The 24,632-nt window shown below is 52.0% G+C and overlaps 1 protein-coding gene across 4 annotated transcripts in view; it reads right to left on the bottom strand.

Moving 5' to 3' along the window:
• Positions 1-24,632, bottom strand: part of GRB10 (growth factor receptor bound protein 10) — a 169,265-nt gene that overhangs the window by 62,899 nt on the left and 81,734 nt on the right. For 3 of the 4 annotated variants that reach the window (XM_045089549.1, XM_045089547.1, XM_045089545.1), the window contains 2 exons: positions 12,241-12,309; positions 5,123-5,318 (listed from right to left, as the gene is read on the bottom strand). In XM_045089549.1, the coding sequence (XP_044945484.1) occupies positions 5,123-5,318; positions 12,241-12,309 (265 nt within the window). The remainder of the gene's footprint in view (positions 1-5,122; positions 5,319-12,240; positions 12,310-24,632) is intronic. The other variant, XM_045089548.1, reaches the window with a different exon arrangement.

Raw genomic sequence — 24,632 nt, 5'->3', positions numbered from 1 at the left:
GCTGGGATGCTACATGTATGGTACCAGGATACGAAGTCTTGTTTTTTTGTTTATGTTTTGTTTTTAAAGCTGCCCTTCTCAGACTCAAAGGGTCCAGATTCCCTCCCTCATTAAACATCTGGGGGCGGGAAGTACCATGAACACGCTTCTATCCCAAACAATGCCCCCCACAGGGCCTGTACCAGGTGTTCTCTCCAAAAAACTCATGGGTTTTATTCCCTGAAAACCGATGTATGAAGAGGTGTAGGAGCATTTCCAGGAGAACCCCTCTTCCCGATGCCTTTCAAGGGGTCACTTCTCCAAACACACAAAGACACCAGAAGCGGCTCCGTGTGTCCTCATTGGTGTCCTGGAACAACTGCTTGTTTATACAACAAGGTGGCTGATCGTGACTGGGCTGGGATTCAGTGTTCCATGTCGCTACCTCCCCAGAGCATGAAGGCCTGGGTTTGTGTCTGCTCAGAAACACCCACAGCACCCCACTTTACAGCGCCAGGCACCACCACATAGCATAGCATGTCACGCTGCCAGTGCTTGGGCATTTCCTCCCGAAAACGCAAAACCCACCTCTCCTATAACTATGCCAAACACCTACATGGAGATGAATCAGATACAAGTATGAAAACAGCAGAAGAATCAAGTTCAGAGTCAAAGCAGAGACGATAGCAAAGCGCCAGTCTGCTTCCTGTCCCTCAGGTTCTACCCTGCGGGCGGAGGACACCGCTGCCCAGTGTCCAGGCGTCCACCTGCAGAAAGGGAGCACAGCCCAAGATACCACTCAGCATCCCCGGTCCTTGCCAAAACTATGTCTCAGGAAGCCCTGGCGCTGGCCGTGTCTTCCAGGAATTGGTGCAGTCCTTTGACAGTTCAACTAAATTAATGATGCATTCACTTCCTCGGAGTTTGCCACGGGAGCAATGCACCGTGGTCACTTTACAGGTTCTCTGTTTACCACCTGATCCTGATGCTGGAAGGGCCTGCCGGGCCATTCCCAGGGACCAGGAAGCACCCACTTACAGCACGACCGCACCCATAGCAGGAAGGTGGTCTGAGCTGTGGGATGGCCCTTCTCTGGGGGCGTGACAAACATACCAGAAAGCGGATGTGTGTGGTTAAGAGAGTCCTCTCTTCCCGTACCAGCCTCTGACTTGGCAAAGTGTCTGGCTGACACGTGGCCCCTGTTTCCTAGAGCCGGAGCAGGGGACATGAAGTTGGGCCCCTTGTCCATATATTCCAGCCCAAGGATGACCTCTAGCTGGTGACAAACCCAAAGCATGAGAGTTTTCTTATATACAAGATCCAACGTTCTGATCTAACCCCTAGGGGTTAGCAAAAGCTGTGGTGAGAAATGTTAAAAGCCATGTTTAGGGCAGTGAGACTATCCTACACAGTAGTGTACAGATGGATTCGTGTCATTCCACATCTGTCCACACCCCCAGGACAGATGACACCGACAGTGGCCTTTTGGGGCCGACACTCCTGGGGCTCATCGACTGTACCAAAGTTACCACCCAGGGGGATGTGGATAGTGCAGGAGGCCGTGCGTGTGTGGTTCACATGGGACATACTTCTGGATTTCTCTCCAGTGTGCTACAAACCCAAAACCCATCTTTCAAAAATAAGTCCTTATTTGGAAAAACCAGATGTTATGCTAAGTGAATGAGGATGCCCTTCTGCTGAAATGCGAGACCAGGTAAATCCACAGCATTGGAAATGCAGGTGGGTGGCCGCGGGGCCCTGGGAAGGGGCAGTGTGGAGACACTGAGCATTGAGCTGGGGGTTTCTGCTGGAGGGGTGGGGGCCTTCTGGAACTAGGGAGAAGTGGTGGGAATACAACCCTGGGAGAGTACTAAAAATGCCTGAATCGTGCGCTGTAAGTGGCTCGTTTCCTGTTATTTGAGCTTCAGGTCAATAAATTCTTCTTAAAAATTAAAAGGAGAACAAGAGTCCCATGCTGCCTTTATGGCAGTTCACAAGTACTGTGTGAAGCAAAACTAAGAGACATTACACGAAGCTGGAGAGAGTTCCGGAGGCTGAGTCCCCCCATAGTTGAAAACCGAGACGTAGAAAGGGGGCAAAGATGCAGGGATGTCGGGGGTCAGGGACGGGGAGGAGAATGGCAGGCCTGTGCTCCGTCATCTGCCTGGCTGGAACACGTCCGTGCCTGCTGCTGTCCCTGTAGTACACTCCTTCAGGATCGGAGGCCCCAGTGGTAACCTCTTCCAGGAAGCCCTCACTGCCTTCCCCAGGTTCTGCTCTGCACCTGTCCCCGTTGGCTCTGCACACGCGACTCCGTGGGCCTCCCACACAGCATCAGGCCCAGTAGATCTTAAAGCTCCTCAGGGCCCCTCAGGCTGGGTTTGCATCCGGACTCCCCCCTCACTAGGTGGGGGCCAGTCACTACGCCTAGGGCCTCAGTTTTGTCACCTGGGCATGAAGGGCCACCACACCACCCACCTTGAGAAATGTGCTGGCCATCGTACCAGCTAACAAGTGAGGATTCAACAGGAACTATACAGAGAAAGTGCTCAGCACACACAGGAAGTGCTCCATAAAAAGCCTCACTTACAAAAAAAAAAAAAAAAAAAAAAAACAAAACTTTGGGTATCCCATATTGGTCACCCCATTTTTAAAACAAAATTGAAGATAAGAAAGAATGCTACTTATTTGAGAGAAGTGAGAAGAGGTAAGGCCTGAGGCCAGGTGTCCACTCTGCTGCAGGGAGAGTGTCTGCTGCCCTGTGCTGCATTCCTGCCCAGACACCTCCCGTGGGACTTTGAACAGGCAGCCCCAGGGCAGAATGTGGCCCAAACTTTAGGCTCAAGGGCTCCAGGCCACTCAGGGGCCTGGGCCTCCTTGTCCATCCTTTGCCCTGACTCTGCTCCGGTGCAACCGCTGTGCGGGCTGTGACTGTCCTTCCCAGGGGCTCCCTACTCCAGGCTTCTCTGGACACATGACTGACAGACCCACACCCAGAGAAGTGCACAGGGGGAAAGTGCGTCTCTTTGCAGACTGACTGCACAGGGGCCAAGAACACGGGGTGATGCCCCAGAAAGCAGAGTGGGATGAAAACACCAGGAGCGAGAGGCAGTGAAAGGCCAAGGGCCGAGGGGCAGGCGACCACCCCTACAGACAGCTCTGTGCTGACTCTGCTGGCCCGAGACAGAGCAGACCGCCTTGGGCGAGAGGGTAGCCTGTCCGCAGAACCCTAGAGATGTCAGACCAGAAAGAGCCTTATATAAGGTGCCTGGATGGCTCAGTGAGCTAAGCCTCTGTCTTTGACTCGGGTCGTGATCCTGGGGTCCTGGGATCGAGCCCCGCATTGGACTCCCTCAGCAGGGAGCCTGCTTCCTCCCTCTCTCTCTGCCTGCTTGTGATCTCTCTCTCTGTTAAATAAAATCTTAAAAAAAAAAAAAAAAAAAAAAAAAGAGCCTTATGCAAGTTTCTCGAAGCAGAGAGGACCCCACCCACCCCTTCACCCCCAAGCACAGGAAGCGAGATCCCTGGAAGATGCAGTGCCGAGGAAGGTAGCAGCCATGAGTGCCAGCCTGACCAAGGCCCAAGACAGAGGGCAACACCAGCCTTGCACTAGAAAGCCCAGGGAGGCCTCGCTCTGTCGCCCATTCCCATCCCTCCATCCTCACCTGAAAACCTCCAGGGCCCACAGGGACCGGGCAGCAGCCCCAGAGAGCTTCTCTGCTCGGTTTCACAATCTCTCCCCCCAGAAGGCCCGTGATGCCTTCGGCACCCCGTTCCCAGCAGCTGTGGCGCTGGCTGCTCGGGCCACACCCTCGAGACAGGGCAGGGGCACACTCACCGCTCAGGCGGTCCCCCACCGCCTCCCGAAGTTAGGTGCTGACACCTCCCGTCTCTCCCCCTCTGTATCCGCTTTGGGACACCAGCATCTCTAGGCTGGTCCCTGAAACAGCCTCCAAGTCATCTGTGCCCTAACTGGCCAACACCCGCACCCCCATCCCGCCCCCACGAACCAGGCTGCCAGGATGATCTGCCGAAACACTAACCCAACCTCCTGACTTCGCCTCTTCAAATCTTTCCCCATCTTGCCCCTGGAACCTCTCACAGAGGCCTTCAGAAGGCGGCCCCACCTGTCAGGGTCATCTTTTGTCCACCCCCCTGCGTGGAGGTGTGATCGGCAGTTGGAAAGCAGGACGACTGTGTGTGTGATAGGAGCACTCCAAGCGACCCATCAGCAGGGTTGCCTGCCAGACACACCCACAGCCTGCGGACAGGACGCGCCCTCCCTGCTCTCTGCTGTGATCCTGGAAGCCCCTCCCTTTCAGACAGGTTCTCAGTCTACACCACACCAGGGTACTGGGGACGTGTGGGCTCAGTGCTGTAGGAGACCCCCTGGACCCGCTCCCCTTGTAGAAAAGGCACTTGGGACGCTCTGTCCCCTCTCTCCCAACACCCTCCCCTCTGGATCTGGCCTCCACCACTCCCACTCTCTGCTTCTCAAAGTCTGACTACCTTAGATGCATCCCCTACGTGCAATCCCGTGGCATCTGTCCTCCTGTGGCAGGCTTGGTTACTTAGCATGCTGCCTGCGTTGCCCGTCAGCGCACGAATTGATAAACACGGTACGTACAAGAGAGTATCAGTCGGCCAAGGAAGGGGAGCAAATCAGCCACCTGAGACAACAGGGATCATCCCTTTCACTCACAAAATATCCTCCCCCATACCCACCCCAGCTCCTACTCACCCACCAATACCCAAATCAGAGATGTGCCACCTGGAAGGAACACCCCTCTGCTTCCCAGAAGCCCTGCCTGCCAGCCCTGAATTTCCAGAGGCTGTGTCTCCTGCAGTGAACCCCCCGCGGGATGCCCCTCCTCCAGGCTCCCAGACCCCACTATGGGCAGTAAGGCCCTCGAGCCCCCAACAGACCAGTCCGGGTCCTTCCTTCCTTATTTCCAAAGCATTCTCTTACAAGGATTTCCCTCCCCCAGCACAGAGCAGGTGCTCCATGGATGTTATCCAAACCAAAACAGGGACCTGGTACCTGGGGCCGAGCTGGATAAAGAAAATGCATGTAGGGACCGTGCAGAGAGTTGTGTCGCATCCCCATCCCCAGAGACAAGCCCCTCCAAGCCCCGGGTCCCACCTGACGGCGAGGATGTGCATAGGCTGGGAACGTGGCGTCTGCAGGGACCTTGTTCCTGAGGGCGGCGGCTGGCTGCGGGAGTGCTGGCCGTTCTGGAGCAGAGGCGCTGTCTCCGACTGCATGCTACAGGATGGGTACAAACTCTCCAGTGACGCGTTCACATCGTTCACCAGGGCTTCCAGGTCTACGTCATCCTCTGGGCGTACGGGCCAACCGCAAGAAAACAGACAGAGCAGGATGTTAGCAGTTTTTGGTCAAGTATGATTCTAGATGTTTCTGTGAAGGTTTTTTGTTTTTGTTTTTGTTTTTTGTTTTTAAAGACTTTATTTATTTATTTGAGAGACAGAAATCACAACGAGGCAGAGAGGCAGGCAGAGAGAGAGAGGAGGAAGCAGGCTCCCCGCTGAGCAGAGAGCCTGAGCCACCCCGGCGCCCCTGTTTTTGTTTTTTAAAGATCTATTCATTTTGAGAGAGAGAGCACACAGTGGAGAGGGGCAGAGAAAGTTTTAAGCAGACTCCCTAGGGCGCCTGCTTGGCTCAGTTGGTTAAGCAGCTGCCTTCAGCTCAGGCCATGGTTCCAGGGTCTTGGGATCGAGCCCCGCATTGGGCTTCCTGCTTAGCGGAGAGGCTGCTTCTCTCTCTTCCTCTGCCTGCTGCTCTGCTTACTTGTGCTCTATATCTCTCTGTCAAATAAATAAATAAAATCTAAAAAAAAAAAAAAAAAAAAAAAAAAAAGGCAGACTCCCCACTGAGCAAAGAGCAGAATGTAGGGCTTGATCTCAAGACCTTGAGACCATGAGCTGAGGGGAAAACAAAGTCAGATGCTTAACTGACTGTACCACCCCAGTGCCCCTCTATGAAATATTTTTTAGATGAGAGTAACATTTTAATCAGTAAGCTTTGAGTAAGACTGCTCTCTGTAACGTGGGTGGGCCTCATCTGATCAGTTGAAGAGAAGAAAAGTTTAAGAGAAAAAGACTACAGTCCCTGAGGACAGAAGAATTCTACCCCCAGACTTGAACTACAACTCTTCCCTGGGTCCCCAGCCTGTTGGCTGCCCCGACGACCTTGGACATGCATCTCCACAATCACGTGAGCCGGTTCCTTAAATCCCCTGGCCCATACACCCATGCACATCCCATCGATTCTGTTTTTCTGGAGAGTCCTCACTATATACCATGGAGGGGGAGTGGATAAGCCAGCAAACTCGGAGATGTGGGAGGAGCTGGGGCAGGGGGCAGAGCCAGAGCCTGGGGATGGGACCCAGGCTCCAAGCAGCCTGGCGTGGCAAGGAGCTCTGGAAAGCACAGTCCCTACAATCGCGAGCTGAAGCTGCTCTGAGGTAGGTTCTCTTTATATGTAACCCACTGCAACCTAACAGCACTGCCCCCTTCAGTGTGTTTTCAGCTCTGCCACTTTGCCCAACATGGCCAACATGAACAAGATCCGCCTTACCCTACCACGGCGCTTTGCAAGCCGGGTCAGCCACAGGCCCACCTGCTCCTGTAAGTGACGCCCACTGAGCACCACGGGCTCAGGGCCCAAGACAGCGCGACCCCCACCCAAGCCAGGGCCCAAGCCCCCACGGGCAGGAAGGCAGAGCAGAGAGGTCACCCACCGGGAACATGTCCATCCCGGCCCCACTCCTGGAACCCTATGGGCTCCACACCCAGGACACAAGGTTCAGTTTTCTACCTCTCACCCCACAAGCCCGACACGGGGTTCGCAGTGGAGCTGCATGCGGGGGGTGGGGGTGACAGGAAGAAGCTGGTTGTCACCTTGCACCATAACAGAGCCCCACGTGTGGTAAGCACAGGTAGCTGTAACTCGGTAACACCTGTCCGTGTAACACCTGTTTCATGGACGCCTTACGACACAATATACATGGGGGACCACGAGCTGGTGTACCAGCCGAGGAACAGACCCATGGGGTCGAGCACTTTGCCTATGATCACACACATGTGCAAAAGAGCAAACCCTGAATCTGAAAACAATCTTTGCAGCCACCAGGTGTGTGCTCTATGCATGAGCTCACAGACCTTTCCGGAACCTGCCCCATGCCTCCCCCCTCCCCCCACCTGCCGCAGGACCCCTTGTGCATTACAGAGAGATGTCAGTTTCATCCAGTCCTGGAATTCGCCTTTCTTTCTTTAAAAATTTACGCCTTTGCTTCGGCTTCCCCACTCATTAGGGAAAAGGGCCCAAGAAGACAGAGCAGAGCTGAACAGCGAAAAAACTTCCTGAGGGAGGATGTCTGGCACAGATGCCAAAGGGGCACGGGGTCTGGGGGTGCAGGGCGCCCCAAGGCTATAGCCAGGGAGGGCGTGCAGCAGGCTGGAGTTGGGCTGGGGTGGAGAACACAGCTATGGGAAGACCAGGCAGAAGCTGAAAAGCCACAGACCCTCGGCTTCTTACCTTCCAACTGTGCTAGGGCAGGGATCTGAGGAAGGCCTGGACACGGGTGCTACACACAGTAAGCACATCCCGACCTGAAACCTGTGAGCAGGGCCCCGCACGTCTAGGGGTGTGTATTAGAGGGGGAAAGGTGCTGCCTTAGCTTGGGTTATGGAGCGTCAAAGATTAATCCAGTGGCCAGACAGTAAAAGGACAAAGGTACTAAATTAATAATTCATCGTTACCGTGTGATCAATATTTAATCGATCACAAAGGAGAACTCCAGAGTCAGCAGGCAGCAGTCTTGCTCAGAGTGCGGGGGCAGGGAGGTGAGTGGGACAAGTGGGGCTCACGGAAAATCTGGACCCCTGGAGGGTCCTTGTCCTCCTGTCTCCTGTCCTCATCTGTAAGCCGAGGAGCAGGGGCCAGGAGAAGAGAACGGCCACCACATGGGGGACACCCCTCAGCTGTGTGTTCACTGACAGCTCAGGGTACTCACCTTCGAGAACAAGTACAAGTCACACTGCAGTTCACAAGTCTGGGGCTTCCAGAAAGTTCTAGAATGTGTCCTACACTCTTATTTAGCTGCCACATAATAGCTGCCTGATTTGAGCTCCGTAACACAAACAAGCCTAACTCATCCCTTGAACAACCCAAGCATTTCTCCCTTAATGGACCCTTTAAGAGCTGGTGAGGGGTGAAGCCCGAGTCGGCCTCGGGTCAGGCCCCTGGATGCCATGGGCAGGGTGGCTGAGGGGCAGTTCACACGTCCTCAAAACCCGGAGAAAATCCAGCAGAACACACCGACCACTGCTTCCACTTCCGTGCCCCCAAGATACAGGCTCACTGTCTGACACGTTTCTTCTGAGAAAATGCGATGTGCTGACTGCCCCCCACCCAGGTGGGTTTTCACTGGAGTTATCTTTCCCCTATGGAAGCCCCTGGCAGTGCTGTCTTCTGTCCTGCCCTTCTGCTCCTTTTGGGGGCTGGCCAGGGTCACCGCTGGGTCACCGCTCTGGGTAATCCGCTCTCTGCAGTCAGGGCCACTATGCTTTCAGGAACATAACGTCATTCTGACACTCCTCAGAGTCAGTGTGATGGCGAAGTATAAAAACCCCAGAGGGTCGAAGCAAGGTGTGTCCCCAACGTGCTTTCCCTCTTCTGAGGTGCATTACTGACAGACAACCTGGCACATTTAGAAGCGCGGGCGTTAGACAAAGCCAGGTGACTCTGGTCACAAGCGGGGAGCAGGCTGTAATTTTCCTGAATCAAATCCAACCGTCATACCGCCATGTCACCAACTTTGTGCATTTTTCACAGTTCTTAGAGCAAAATCGAAACCTTTTCAAGAATCTAAAATATCCTACTCAGGAGAAAAAAAAAATCCCATTCTTTGACAAACTTTCAAATTTCTGTGGCTCAATTAGGATTTCATCTGTTTAGATTATAGAATCACCGGGGGAGGGGGCACCTGGGTGACTCAGTGGGTTAAGCCTCTGCCTTCGGCTCAGGTTGTGATCTCAGGGTCCTGGGATAAAGCCCCGCAAGTCCTTCCTCAGTGAGGAGACTGCTTCTCCTCTCTCTCTGCCTGTCTCTCAAAAAAAATAAAATCTTAAAAAAGAAAAAAAAAGTGCTATACTACGATTATTACGGAAGTCACCAAGACCTTACTGAGGTGACGGTCAGTTCTTACAGAAACGCTTGGAGTGGCTCGCATTCTGCACGTCCTGTGGTGTGGCCAGCCCTACGCCTTCCCTGTGGGGATCACCCCCCGCCCGTGAGGGCCCCTCCGCGGAGAAGCAAACACTGGGCACAAACGAGGCAGATGCTTCTGGAAATGGGTGCTAAGATAAAGTGTCTAATCAGTGCAGCCCTCACGCCAAAATACCTCCCCGTGACGGCAGCCCTGGCAGGCACGCAGAAGGGAAGGGAAAACAACTCCACGTACACAATTTCACGTCACACGGGCTCCTGAGGACGTACGTGCAGCAGATATAGGTCAAACAACACGGTTGTAAATCAAGTTATTAATAGTTATGTTGCCTCCTCAAATAACCAAGTCCCACACTGGATGCTGACTTTTGTCCCTAATATTTGGGGACTCATCTGATCTCCAGCTCCCACGTGCCTCTGGCCTCAGTGCCACAAGCGAACGGAGGCTGCTTCACTTCTAAAATAGATCTAAACTTGGTGAAACAAGCTGGCGTCTGGCTCCCCGAGGATGACTTGGGGCACGCATCTTCCATAAACCAAGCCAGGACCAGGCCAGGGGCTCACCGGCTGACGGCAGGCGCAGAGGCCAACGGGAGTTGGAGACGAGGCTCCCCCTTCTCACCCCCCCCGAACCCCCTCACTGCACCCTGCTGGGCCCAAGTCACCACACAGTGTCCTCTGGAACCTCTGGAATAGCAAAGAGGATGCTGAACTGCTGAACTGCGTGGCTCCTCACAGAAACGCTACTTGCCTGACGTGCTCAGGACACGCGTACGGCCTGTCTGTGCTCCGCAGACCCATGTGAGCACCTGCTACTGCGCACCGCCTCCCGGCCTGCTCCGCAGACCCATGTGAGCACCTGCTACTGCGCACCGTCTCCCGGCCTGCTCCGCAGACCTGCTACTACGCACCGTCTCCCAGCCGGCTCCGCAGACCCATGTGAGCACCTGCTACTGCGCACCGTCTCCCGGCCTGCTCCGCAGACCCATGTGAGCACCTGCTACTGCGCACCGTCTCCCGGCCTGCTCCGCAGACCCATGTGAGCACCTGCTACTGCGCACCGTCTCCCGGCCTGCTCCGCAGACCCATGTGAGCACCTGCTACTGCGCACCGTCTCCCGGCCTGCTCCCATCTTCATACAGAAGGGACGCTCCTAAGCATACTGGGGCCCAGCACCCTTGCTTAGATGCGAAAACCCCAGATGGCGACAGATTATTAAGAGCAAGAAAAAAAAGAAAAACATCAATGGCCCTGGTGAGGTTGGACAGAACAGAAAACAGAGATCTTGGTCTCCTTCATGATGCGGTACAGGGCTCCTAAGAGCCTATGACTTCCTAAGCCGTAACAGCAATGGGAGCATTTTTTGTTCTAATATTTGGTCTTTCGTGGCTCCTGAAATAGCTCCCGAGCCTTCACAAAGGCAAGAGGATCATCTTTTGTGATAGAACATTCTCTTATTCATTACAAGCCCCTTTCCTTCTTCTTTTTTTTTTTTTTTAAGATTTTATTTATTTGACAGAGAAAGAGAGAGTGAGCACAAGCAGGGGGAGTGGGGGAGGGAGAGGGAGAAGCAGACTTCCTGCTGAGCCTGGAGCCTGAGGCAGGACTCGATCCCAGGACCCTGGGATCATGACCTGAGCCGAAGGCAGCAGCTAACTGGGCCATCCAGGTGTCCCTTGAAGCCCCTTTCAACCACACCTGAGTTGATATCAATCAGGTGCTTTAGGGGAAGCCATCAGATAACCATAGGATGGGCGCTGTTTGCCAAGGGGACGGGGCGGGGGGGGGGGTGTTTGGGAGGATCAGCCCCACTCCCTAACCTCAGGGAACAAGAGACAGGGGCTGGACATCAAGTTCATCAGATTTAAGCCATCATGCCTACGGGGTTAAGCACCCACATAGAAAATGCAAACCTACAAGGTTTGCAGAGCCTCTAGGTAGGCAGACACAGAGAGGTGCTGGGAAGGTGGTGTGCCCCCCACAGAAGTCCTGAACACCTTCCCATGCCTTGCTCAATGCCTCTTTGCCACCTGACTGTCCCCAAGCTGCATCATTTATAACAAACCAGTACTGTAACTAGTTCCACAGGCTGCTCTAGTCAATGACTGAACCAAGCAGGTCCCGTCAGGATGGAACCACACGCCATAGGGCACATCCGCGGGATGTCAGAGAATGCCTGATGGGGGAAGAAAGCCCTCGCATCTGGGGTATGGATGTGTGGAGTCAGCACAGAGAAGACAAGAACTTTCTTTACACACAGCGCTAGGGCTGAGAAGTCCCCAACACCCACCTAAAGGCCAATGTTCTTTTTGTTTTTTGGGTTTTTTTTTTTTTTTGAGATTTTATTTATTTGACAGATAGACATCACAAGTATGCAAAGCAGCAGGCAGAGAGAGAGGAGGAAGCAGGCTCCCTGCTGAGCAGAGAGCCTGATGCAGGGCTTGAACCCCAGACCCTGAGATCATGACCTGAGCCAAAGGCAGAGGCCCAACCCACTCAGCCAACCAGGTGGCCCAAGGCCCATGTTCTGATATGTTTCTACCTGTATAGGAATGAGAGGTCCAACCTGCAACGGCGTTTTCAACCTAAACCATGCTCCCTTGACAAGTTATGTCGGATGAACTCTGAACCATTCAAACCTCGTGCAGACAGAACTCAACATTCTACTGACATACCTTTTGCACACCAATTAATCTTCTACTTGCACAGATTCCTGCCACAAGTATTTAATCTTTAATTGGCACCGCTGGGCTTAAGTAAGCAGCAGAAGGAAATCAGGTGTTACCCTGGAGAGAAAGTGGGCCTCTGCTGTATTCATGATAGTTAGAAATATTCAGGAAACCTAACAGCAGAGATTGCCTGACCACAGCTCCAAATACAAGGGCAACCTTAAATTCCTGTCATCTAAAAAAATAAAACACATCCAACAAAGCTTTATCTCAGTGGTTACTACAGGCAGGTAGGATTTGAAACAAGAAATAGACAAGAGAAGAGAAACTTCACTTTCCTACCTTTGTGGGAGATGGGGATCTCCTCTCCACCCACCTCCTCCAGACAATGGCAAGTGACGTGGTCAGTGTCTGTGAATTGAGAATATGCATATCACACAAGCTGGCTGTGTGTGTGTGTGTGTGTGTGTGCTGCATTACAACCATACATGCACATCTGAAAAGGAGCCCTGCCTATGCTTTTTGTGGCCTCTGGGCTCTGGTCATCACTGGGCCAATCTACACAGACTCCCCACACCACGCCCAAAGCACGTTCCCTTAATGCACCCACGTTAGCCACGGATGGAGAAGGATCAGTAACTCAGGATGGAGTGGCTGACATCCTAAGTCCCTCACGGACAAGTCCCACAATCCCAAAACCCTGACACCAGGAAGTAGTCCGTGACTGAAAGTCTCCCACACTTATTAGCCCCCGGCTGTGTGCACACACTGCTGCCCAGGAGGGACTCGAAAGACTGGCTGGTGGCTACCATATTCAAGTTCACGGGCTCCTTCGAACCTTGAGGGCAAACACTGTTAATACGTTATGCCCTCGCAGCCCATGGCAGCTCACCCCGCTTCCTGTCCTTCCCAGTACACCCGCTGCAGCTTCGAGCCCAGGAATCACTGAGCACTGGTCTTCCTGCTCCCATGCTGGGTGCAATGGAGCACAATCCTGGGTCCCCACAAGCACTGCGGGGTCGGGGACGATCCTGAACAATCTACAGATGCGGCAGCCTGCGTCGCAGAGCTCGAGCGCGTACGCACAACTTCTCCTTGCCATCCCACAGAAAGCTGAAGACCTCCAGAGGGCTTCAGGAATTAAGAGCCGCCCATTTCACACCTCACGGCTAGGCAAAGCGAGGCCCAAAGAAGTGGCAATTCAGTGTGTCACATGGTGACCCAGCGGCCTCGCCGGGGGCCTGACTTCTAAGCTTGTGTCCACATGCAGATTAGTGGTTGTCACCACTAATGCCCCAATTACCAAGGGCTTATCACGTGCCCCTCCATGTCACATCGCTGACAATGTTAATCTGCAAAGTAATGACAGGTACCACAACCCTTACATTTAACATTTAGCAGTGAGACACTCTGACGGTCGGTGAGGTCAAGGTCCCACAGCTGCTGGCAGAAACGCCCCAGTGAGAACCACTGACACTCTTTCCTTCAGGAGGGTCAAAGTGCTTGCTCTCATGCCCTCGGCCATGCCACCCTGCCATGATGGTCACGTGTCTGGCAGTCCTCCAGCCCGGGCCACCCCCCATGGCGCCAGCGTGCCTGCTCCCATGCAGCTTCCTCCACAACTGGGGCCAAGGAGACAGTGTGGACAGCAATCCTGGTGACCAGCACAGGGGTGGGCTGCTGGGGGATGAGGTAGAATGGGGCGCAAGGCCACCAGTGGGGATAGGGGTCTAGCTATGGAGAGGAGTCAAGGGTATCTTCCAGAAGAGAAATATTCCATCTGAGAAATGGGTGCCAGGACTGAGTCAGGAGGCAAAACAAGAACTGGGACATCTCCAGGCCATGGAGGCTAGGAGGCAGAGGAGGGGTGACACAGGGACCCCTGGGGCTGACTTCCTGGGGGACTCATCTGGTAACCCCAGGAAGACCGGCTTGGGAAGGTCCAGGACCAGGCTGCTCATTTCCTAAGTTGCACTAAATGTGGACCCCACTTTCTAATAAGCGTTAGGTTTTGGTACAAATATGTACACTTCTCCACCAATCCTATGGATTATGGGACAAGGAGGTGTCCCAACCCACCAGTATTCATGTGTGCATTTTAGGATGGCTTGTGCAAAGCTGAACCATAAGTGGACAGAACCTACAGAAACACAGAGAGCCCAAGATGCCTTCCAGCTGTGCCAAGAGCTCTTCCCAAATCTCCCCAGAGCAGCTCCCAGCCAGGGCTAGAATGGGCCCAGGATGCTGCCCGCAGGGGCTTTCAGGGAGGGAGGCTGGGCCCTGTGTCCCCGTCCTGACAGATTCCCCCTTCTCACCACTGGGGCCGTGGAATACCCGAAACACTGCAATCCTCAGGGGGAAGGGTAAGCCACAAAGTCTGGGGCAGATCCCCCAACCGAAGGCAGATATCCCCGTGGCCAGGCAACATTCACCTCTACCACCAAAGCAAACAAGCAAAAAAAGTTAAGATAATGATTAATCGCTATCAGCGGACTTTGATTTCAGTGAGATTCACGAGTTGAATCCATGCTTTAGAGAAGTGTCAAAGCATTCCATTCCTCTCTCCGCCCCCCAACTCTGGCAACACCACCTGTGAAAAGGGGAAGCCACTCGTTTCGCTCAGTGACTCTGTTCGCTGAAACTCAAGAGCCGGAATCCCATGTTCGGGGAGGACCGCCCAGCCAGAGTGCGAACTTGCCTTCTATCTTGGCCTGTGTCCTGCCTCACGGGTGCACGCAGCACCCAGACAGCGCTGCAGGCCTGTTAGGACTGAGGTGTTCTGAGCGTGGGAACACACAGCACAGGAGAAGAGTTCCCCACTCCACAGAAGTTACATCCCACCCTGCAAGGACCAAGGACCTCAGCGACACATTATGGAAAAAAGCAGAGACTTAGGAGTGCAATTTGTACTATTAGAAGACAACTGGGTGGGGGGGGGGGGGACAGAACCAGGGCCACAAAATATCACTCAAAAAAGAATTAATTGTGTCTTTTTCTTTCAGTTTACCGTGTTTCTTCTCCAGACCTCTAGTCTGGACCCCTCATTCTTCCATTACATCATGAAGCAGGCAGATACTGGGCGCACGTAACTATGTAAACAGCGGGTCATTCTGGAAGGTTCTCACTTGCCACCAATCCTAAAAATATTTGTCTAAAAACACTGGACTTGAAGAGGAAGAAATCCAGTCCAAAAGTCCACCCATCACCAGCACTGCCCTCTCAAAAAAGGCAAATTTTTAAAGGTAAATTAGACACTGGGGAGTCCTTATTACCTCGTTCAACATGAATGCTCGGTTTCCATGAATTTAACTCCGTAAGCGTAAAATTCACTCATTTCACAAACATTTACTGGGCACCAACTACATACCTGCCATCATTCCAGGCACTGGAAACGCAGATGTTAACAAAACAGGGTGCTCATCACCTGAACGTAACCGTGTCCCTCCAAGCTGCTTTGAGAAAGGATTCCCCCAGGGAAACAAAGTAGCAAGGGAGGCGAGGACATCTGACTAACTCCACTGGGGACCCTGAACCTGCTCCCAGGCAGTGGCTAGTAAGGGAAAGACCAGGAAAGGAGACATCGTGGAGCAAGTGCCAGACCTCCAGCTAGCGGGAGGGAATCCTGCCCAGGACTGAGCATCTTGCAAGAGAGGACAGGGACAGGCAAGAAGTGACAGCAGCACGGGGCGCAGTCTGTGCCGTCAGAAGAGAACAGCTGATGGAGGGGCCACAGCAGAAGAGTGTCCCAGAGGCCAGACACGCTCCTCGAATGGTTATGCTTACTCCTGGCAGAAGAGGAGAGGTTTTTTGTTTTCTTTTGTTTAAGGGTTTTATTTACTTATTTGAGAGAGAGACAGAGAGAGAGCATGAGAGAGAAGGTCAGAGGGAGAAACAGACTCCCCGTGGAGCTGGAGCCTGATGTGGGTCTTGATTCTGGGATGACGGGATCATGACCTGAGCTGAAGGCTGTGGCTTAACCAACTGAGCCACCCAGGTGCCCCAGAAGAGGAGAGTTTTAAACCGAGATCTCTGCTTACAGGCAAGACTGTCAACTACAAGGCATTCAGCTCTAAGAAGAACCTGATTTCCAAGGCCTTAGGATGGGGAAAGTCGTTCCAGGGGAACATACCAGGCGACTCCAAGAAATGGCACAGCTCCCAGAACTGAAATGCCCAGGAGAGAGGAGCTGCCTTTCTAGGATGTTGGGGGAAACAGGGTTTCACAGGAAAGACAGGACACTCTGGATGGGGTCCGTGGGGTCTGGGAATCTGGATCCCGTGTCCCTCTTCAACTCGATGAATAAGGAATGGGAGTGACAGGGCAGCTTTGGTTTGTGAAAACAGCTGCTGGAGACCCACCCAGATTCATTCTGCAACTAACTCCTTGGAGCTGGGTCAGGGAAGGAAGGGAGGGCAATCCTAACCAAATGCTTATTATTCCTACGGTAATTATTTTTAATTAAGAGAAATGAAGTGGTCTGTTCTGATGAATGCCGCAGGAGAAGCAGCAATCTCCCAGGCTGGGGCACACAGGAGGGGGAGGCCACGGGTCTGATCTCTACTCTCTCCACTGATGATGCTGGTAAGCATAAGCTCACATTTCCTGAGCTCCTAGAAAGCACCAGGTCCTGGGCCAGGTACCTCACAGCCCAGGCTGTTCCTCACCCTCTTACCAAACCAGTCGAGTAGGTATTTTCCAGATTTCAGCTGAAGATACCGAGGCAGAGCCACTCAGCTCCCTAGACATGGGGGTGCAGAGTCCAATCCAGATCTGTCTGCCTCCGGAGTTGGACATGTTGCCTCCTTCTTACATTTAACTTTCTTTCTTTTTTTTTCCCCCCTCGCTAAACTTGAGTTTCTGGAAGACTAGGACCTTCATGTTCTTTCTCTTTTGCTTCACTGTCTAACGTCACACCTGGCACACAACAGGTGCTCAGTAAGAGTTGAAGACCTAAACAACAGAGTCAGCAGCCTCCATCAATCCAGCTGCTGAGTTTTCTAGAAAGCCAGCCAGGCAGCATTCCAAAACCCTCTGGTGCCCGCCGAGCCTCCGATCCTGTAGTTCCTTGGAAAAAGGCCCGCCAGGCAGGTGACACGATAGCCACTAGGTGGATAAGTGCCGGACTAATTCCAACAAGGGAGGACACGTGTCCAGGCATGGGGACGGTGCAGGAAGCGTTACCCAGCAGGCCAGAGCTGTGCCCGCATGAGCATCCCTGACCCTGTCGCATCTACCGGGTCATCCCTGAGGTCACAGAGAGGACAGAAGAATGAGATTCTGTCCGCATCTGGAAGAATGGCCAACAAACTGCTCCCTTTGGGGCATCCCCACCATGAGAAATCTCTCTCCCTCTGAAAGCACCTCTTCCTCCGGGCCACAGTCTCTCTGGCTCCCCCCACACACACACTGTGGATGCAGCTGCACCTCCTAGGAGAAGACACGGCTTCATAGATCCTAAGTCCGCCTCGCTCCGCATGGCATCGCCCAGAGACACTGAACAGAAGACTGGGGCTTGGTGGGAAGCCAGGCTCCGCACCGGGAAGAGCTCCATTTGCAGATGGAAGTTGGGAAGTAGGGTACACTTCTCCAGCCATGGACGCCCTGCTCGCATCTCCAAGGAGCAGACACTTAGCCCTCGGCAGAGTCTGATTCCGTATCCCACAGGACACACCTTCGTTGTCTGCTATGTCCACTGCCCTGCCCTGGTGCTGGTCAAGGAGGAATTCAGAGAGACCGCGTGGGCGGGGGTGCATGGGGGGAGCCCAGGAACATTCGCTGGGATCGCTCTACAATGCTCACACCACGCCTATGAGCTACGTGCTATCACGCACATGTCACAGATTAGAAAACTGGGGCTCAGAGAGGTGAAAACACAGGCGTCACAGAGCTCCTGGTGGACCCTCAGTTCCTTCCCCGGTGAGCCTTAAAAGCCAACGTTCTTTTTAGTTTGTTTGTTTTTCCCCGAAGATTAAAAATGAAAACGTGATCCCTGGTCTCATCTCAAGGAGCCTAGAAAGAAATGGGACAGACAGACATGCACTCGGCAAACTGTAAGACAGAACAAGGTGTAAGAAGTTTTCAGAGGAAACTTCTGGGTGGCTTAGTCGGTTAAGCGTCTGCCTTTGGCTCAGAACCAAGGATACTCTTTCATCACTGATCTTAATACTGAATTATACCTAAATCACACCCACTGCTTCCAAAAAGGGACTGATACTTCTTCAGATGGATGCAAAGGTCCACGTGTTCTATGGCTAATAAATTAAAACCTTGCTGCTCACTGCTGTGTCCCCGAGCCTGCCGTGGCCCAGTCAAGCAACAAATGTGTGTCAAGGGAAGGTAAGAAACAGGAAAGCTGAGGAGCCAGAGGAAGAAAAGCCAACATGCAGAAGAGCACAGGACTTGCGGGGGTAAAGCCCTCTATGAACAGTGAGTACCCCAACAGCAAAGGAAGCACGAAACATTAACGGGCTCCAACGAGCTGCTGGAAGGAAACAGGGAGGTGTGAGTTGTCAGAGCATCAGGGAAGCAAGGAAGAGTGGAGACCCGGGGATCACAGACGGCGACGTGCACTGTTTCAGTGCCAAAGGGGAACTGGGAACCGGGAGGTCCTCGGCTCACTTGCTGCTGGGAAACACAGAGCGAGCAGGTGCCTCCGTGGCTTTTTGTTCTGTCTTCCTCACAGAGACAGAAACTCTTCCGAGTACAAAGGATGGTGCTAGCACAAGTCCAGGATAGGGGAGGGGGCTGCAGGGTCCAACCTTTCTGGCTGTTTCTGAGCACAAGGAAAACTCAGCCCCTTCCTCTAAAATCTCATTTTGACGCATTAAAAACCCCGAGGAGTAGGAGGAACCTGAAGGCATGAGCAGACCCTGAAGGACGGAGGGTGAACTCCAGAGGCAGAGTGGCTGGGGGTGGGGGGATTGGGAGCCCACCGGCCAGGGCCAAACTCGACTCTCCTACTCCACAGGGCATGATCTGGGTGACTCTTCTGACCTCTGGGCCTCAGTCTCCTCCCCTGCAAATAGAGGAAAACGAGTGCCCATTGCACAGTGCAGTTGAACTTACTGGTTAGCAGGGGAAGAACCTGTTTTTTAACAGGGAAGTCACCTGAACAGGTAAGAAACAGAGGACAGAGAAACACAGCCCACCTTTCGGAATGTCTACAATATCGTCACTTAAATGGATACTGCAGAAGAAGCATTAAGCGCCATTTGTGGGCAAACGCAATCATTAGATGTGGCCTGAATGCGTTTCTTTTTCCAAAAGGCAGAAAGCTGTCACTCTGTGGGTGAAGGATTATATGTGGTTTTCCTCCCAGCTTTGTGCCATCTCAGCCCTCAGGAAAGGTGTGTAGGCACGGCAGGAGGGTGAAGGCATCAAAATCATGATCAACTTTGGCTTCAATATCCAACCCGAGGCCAATATTCGTTACTGTTCAGGATTCCGCGGAACACGTCAGACAAAGAACTTTTCTTGAGGGGAAAGCATCGTTTCCCTGTGAGGGCAAGGAACTAAGAAAACAAGAGTTACTTTTACATGCGTGCGCGTGTGCACATGTGCGTGCGTAAAGTGGGCGAAATGACGACGTCCTCATGGGTAACAGAGTAAAATACGGACATCCAATGAACCATGACACAAGCCGGGTCCCAAAGCTACAATCGAGCCACAGTCTAGTTAGCTGACCTTCTGACTTCACCCTCCATCACCTCACCTCCAACGCTCTTAACACCACCGTGAAGAGGGAAGGCCTTTGGTCGCCAGGAAGTACCAGAGCCTCCCACTTGGGAGGGTCGGGGTGGGAACTGGGAGCCTTTCCGGAACCCACAAGTACATCTACGCCACATGCTTTCAGCAATTCCTTAAATAAGGATCCATAAGATACAAGTAGGAACAAGGCATTAGAGCAGAACCTTCATGGTAAGACATGGTTCCTCTGCTCGAGAAATGCACGATGTCAGAAGAACGGGAAAATATGGTTCCTCAAGGAACACTTACATGGAACAGCCTGTACGATCAGGGGCAGGCCACAAGCTTCCCCTAAATTACCTCCAAAGGTGAAGATGCATGGACGTGGCTTTGATTCCACTTCTACACTGAGTGACCTCTGGGTCACTCCTGGGCAAGTGACCAAACATCTCTGGCTCAGTTTCCCGATCCACGGCTCTAACAACTCCGCGGAAACACAGGAGACACATGGGAGGTCTTAGCACTGGACTCCAAGTTACCATTGTCCTATTAGTATATTTCATGGCAATTTTGTGAGACCGTTATTTGCTACTAAAGATTCTAAACCACGACGTGGTTCCTCAGTCGCCCACACTCCTGGGGCGCTGCCACTGGAAGAAATAAGAGCCAAGGAATATCAGGCCCCGAGCCTGGCCATCCCCTACATCAGTGACATTGGCCAAGGCTCCCTGCAGGGGAGACACAAAACAAAACCACCTTTCCCAATCCACTTCACCTCTATGGGCATTCTTTTCTAATTCTGGTCTCTTCCACTTGGCAGATGATCTAAGCCAAGTGCTGGACTCTGGTGTCTCCACGGGAGCCCTGGGGTCATTGGGTGTATGACTCTGGGCACCGTGGACAATGTCTGCAAAACGTGGGGCTCAATCCCAGGACCCTGGGATCACGACCTGAGCAGAAGGCAGCTGCGTCACCGACTGAGCTGCCCAGGCACCCCTGGTCTTTTCTCATTTTAAACAAGCTGCTTCTGGAGCATATCTTCAAAAGACTGTCAAGAGCAATTCTAGCTATTACAAAACCCCCGTCTTTTAAAGGAAAATGCAATCCTTCCTGCAGGGCGGGGCAGGGAGACGTGTGAAGCGTGTGCAGCTACCGACACACAAAAATAAGCTGCTTACGTCGGAACGAGCTAATAAATGCTCGAGCACTAAATCCTCTCCACCAGAGAGAAAGAACAGGTCAAGGAAAGTCACTGGGAGTCTTTTGTTTTAAACCCCGGGTCCCTTGCAAAGAGCCAGCCACATCGCCATCAGACACGTGGTGCAACCTTCAGGCTTCTCAACAGAGCGCCTGAGGGGGCCTTGCAGATCACAGGAGGCAAATGACAGCACTGGGACCTCCTTCCCATTTGGGCCTGTGGTCCCAGGGCACCTTGTTAGGAGAAACCCAAGCACTGAACCTGGTGTCAGGTGTAAAAGTGGGTGGGGGGGACGGCTCAGAGAGGCAGGGAGGAGGGTCCCCCCCTCCCCAAGCCCACTCAGTCCAGACCTGGGGCTGGAGGCACCACAGGCAGAGAAGAGCAGGGGGAATTTGGACACACCTGACAGAGGGAGCTGTGCCTTCCTATCCCAACCCCAGACCTGGAGCCTCGGCCACGGCCTGGTCCGGCTCGAGCGCCACATTTCCTACCTGCCACAAGTGTCCGGGGTCCAAACGCACACGGCACGCTTTCCTGTGCGTGCCTTTTGCCAGGTTTCCTATTCGATCGTCTCTCTTATTCAGAGGGTTTTAAAAATAAACTGAGGCTACTAACAGTCCACGTGTTAATTGCACTGCAGTGATTTTTTTTTTCCAGGCTGGAGTGGTCCAGTCCATGTTTGAAATGCTGTTCCCTGCGCAGATGTCTATCTGTCGTATCCTCAAACATCGTTGTTCCTTTACAGCGGTGCTGAGTCTTACTAGGAAATGCTTTCTTGGCCTGAGGGTATAAAGATTCTCACGACTCATTCTTACAAGACTATGTTTTTTAAAAAAATGCTCTTTTCTACTTGTAGTGATTGAATTGGCCTGAAATCGATGATGAAGGACAGGATGGGGGCACGGATCCACCTCCCCCTCCACCTGGGCCCAAAGGTTTTTCCTGCTCTGCTGGGACTTCCCCGAGCTGAACCGAGTTTCCAAAAATGCACAGTGCTCTTTATGACACATCTACTCTGGTCCTTAGGTCTATGCGTCCTTGAATCACCAACACACTTTCCCAAATGCGATGGGTCCTAAAGAAGCTCTGTTATCACTTGTCCACATTTAAGTTACGAGCTATCTAGGGCACCAGGCTGGCTCAGTCCGTAGAGCATGAAACTCTTGATCTCAGGGTTGTGGGTTCCAGCCTCACACTGGGTGGAGAGAGGTCTTAGAAATAAATCAAGTTTGAAGCCATCTGACAAGTCATACCAAAACTCTGCAAAACATGGCCCCACGTGCGCTAAATTTAAAGACACATTTGATAACATGCAGCATCTTCTCTAGTTAAGGCTTCGGATCCGTGATCACGGGAAAGTGATCACGAATCACGGATGACTGTTTACATCTTGTCTATGTCCTTCAGCAGCAACTTACAAGGTCATCAAGGTTCATGTCCTCCTAGCTCCCTTCTGGTTCTGTCACTGCTGTCAGTGGAATTTCTTTTTACATTCCTCTTCCTGATTATCTCCAATTGTTACATTTGATCTGTCGATATTATATTGTATCTGCCAGCTTAAAGAACTCACTCAGTTTAAAAGTCTGTAAGTCAGTGCTGACTTTCTGTCTGGGTGCTTTGCAAACAGGCACAGATTTCATTGCTCTACTTCGGTGTCTGCATTTCTGTTTCTCTGTTTAACCATTTTTTGCACTGGCTAAGACCTCTAGTGACAGCAGGCACTTGGGTGTGATTCCGTGATTTTCACAGACACGATTAATATTACTCCTGTGTGTACGATGGATGCTATAAGCTTGGGACAGGTTGCAGAGGTTCCCTAAAGTGCTGGCTTAGTCAGGGTTTTGCTCTCATCACTTGTTCTGTATTATAGAAGTTCAGGATTGTATATATTCTTATGGTCACTGGTAAGATACCACTTTTCCCCCTTAAATCTTTGAATGTGTCAAGGTCTTCTCCATCTAACGTTGGTAAAGCATCCTTCCATGATTATAATAAACGCAACCTGGTAATAACATTTGTTTGATGTTTAAGGCAAACGGGTAAATCTGACTAATGTTTTCAGAGTTGTATGATAATGTAAAATATGCCCAGCCTGTATGTGGACTTCTTGTGCTGTCCGTCTCCAGCAGAGCTACAGAGCACTGTAAGACAATTGGAGGGTCTGCTCCCTATCTCTCCAACAACTCATGGAAAGAGAGCAATGATTTGCTCCTTCAAGGTTTTGTGACATTCAATGCAAAACCCAAAACACCCTTGAGGCAACGGTACTGAATACAGACTCCGTTCTGCCGGAGTTAATTCTTTATTAAGATTTTGTATTTTGCCAAGAGTCAAATTATGGTTCATTTTGCTTTCCTCTTTCTTCTTATTTCTTCCAAATTCTGTACCTGAAACTTCTGAGTGCTGTCCACACCACTCACAGAGCTATCCATTCTGTCATGTCACAGAACATTACAGAAGCACTATACAGGCAAACCAGTCTTGGTTTCCTTAGATAATCTCCATGATAGCTTTTATTTCTAATGAGATCAGGGTCTTTTGTTGTTGTTGTTTGTTTTAAGAATTTGTTTGGAGCAATCTTAGGTTTATGACAAAATTCAGAGGAGGGTAAGGGGATGTCCCACAAACCCACTGCCCTCCTACAAGCATGGCCTCACCCATGATCAACTTCACTTACCAGAACGGCTGTTTGTTTGTTTGTTTGTTTTTTACCACAGAGGACCCTCTGCTGACACATCATAACCAGCCAAAGTCCACAGCTGACCTCAGGGTCAACACTGTTGGTGTTGAACGTTCCATGGGTTTGGACAAATACATCCATCCTCATGACATCACACACACTACCGCCACTGCTCTAACTCCTCTCAGCTCTGCCTGGCCGTGTTTTCCCACCGCCACCCTGGCAACCACTGGTTTCCCGACTGTCTCCACAGCTTTTCCTTTTCCAGAACGTCACAGACTTGGAATCCTACCGCATGTCGACTGGCCACACCAGCTCCTTCCACACAGGAATACACACCCCAGCTTCCTCCCTGCCTTTCTGTGACTGATAGCTCTTTTCTTCGTAGCGCTGAGTAATACTGCAATGTCTCGACGGACCAACTTGTTCATCCATTCATCTAATGAAGGACATTATGGTGCCTTCCAAGCTTTCCGGCAATTATGAGTAAATCCATGCACACTCCTGTATAGGCTTTTGTGTGGACGTACGTTTTCAACTCTTTCAGGTAAATACCAAGGTGCGCAACTGTTTGGACCGTATGGTAAGAGTAAGCTTAGTTTTCCAAGAAACTGCCAAACCACCCTCCTAAGCCTCTGTGCCATTCTGCATTCCCACGGACGGCGAATGAGTTTCTGTGGCTCCAACATGCTTGTCAGTGTTGGGTGTGCCATTTTGGATTTTTGCTGTTGTTTTTTTGTTTTTAAGATTTTATTTATTTATTGTGTTATGTTTGTCACCATAAAGTACAACATTAGTTTTTGATGCAGTGTTCCCAGATTCATCGTTTACGCACCACACCCAGTGCTCCGTGCAATCTGTGCCCTCCTTAATACCCACCACCAGGCTCACCCATCCCCCCACCCCTCTCCCCTCCAAAACCCTCAGTTTGTTTCTCAGAGTCCACAGTCTCTCATAGTTTTATTTATTTGACAAAGAGAAAGAGAGGACAAGGACGCAGAGTGGAAGGCAGAGGGAGAAGGAGAAGCTGGTTTCACACCGAGCAGGGAGCCCGACATGAGGCTCGATCCCAGGACCCCGGGATCATGACCTGAGCCGACGGCAGACGTTTAACTGAAGGAGCCACCCAGGCACCCTGGTCATTTTGTTTTTATGCTTTTGCAGTCAGTT

Source organism: Mustela putorius, unplaced genomic scaffold (genome assembly GCF_011764305.1).
Source record: "Mustela putorius furo isolate JIRA1106 unplaced genomic scaffold, ASM1176430v1.1 tig00003845_pilon_pilon_pilon, whole genome shotgun sequence".
Taxonomy (NCBI): Eukaryota; Metazoa; Chordata; class Mammalia; order Carnivora; family Mustelidae; genus Mustela; species Mustela putorius.
Note: the sequence above shows the minus strand (reverse complement) of the source record. Positions and strands in the feature narration are given on the sequence as shown.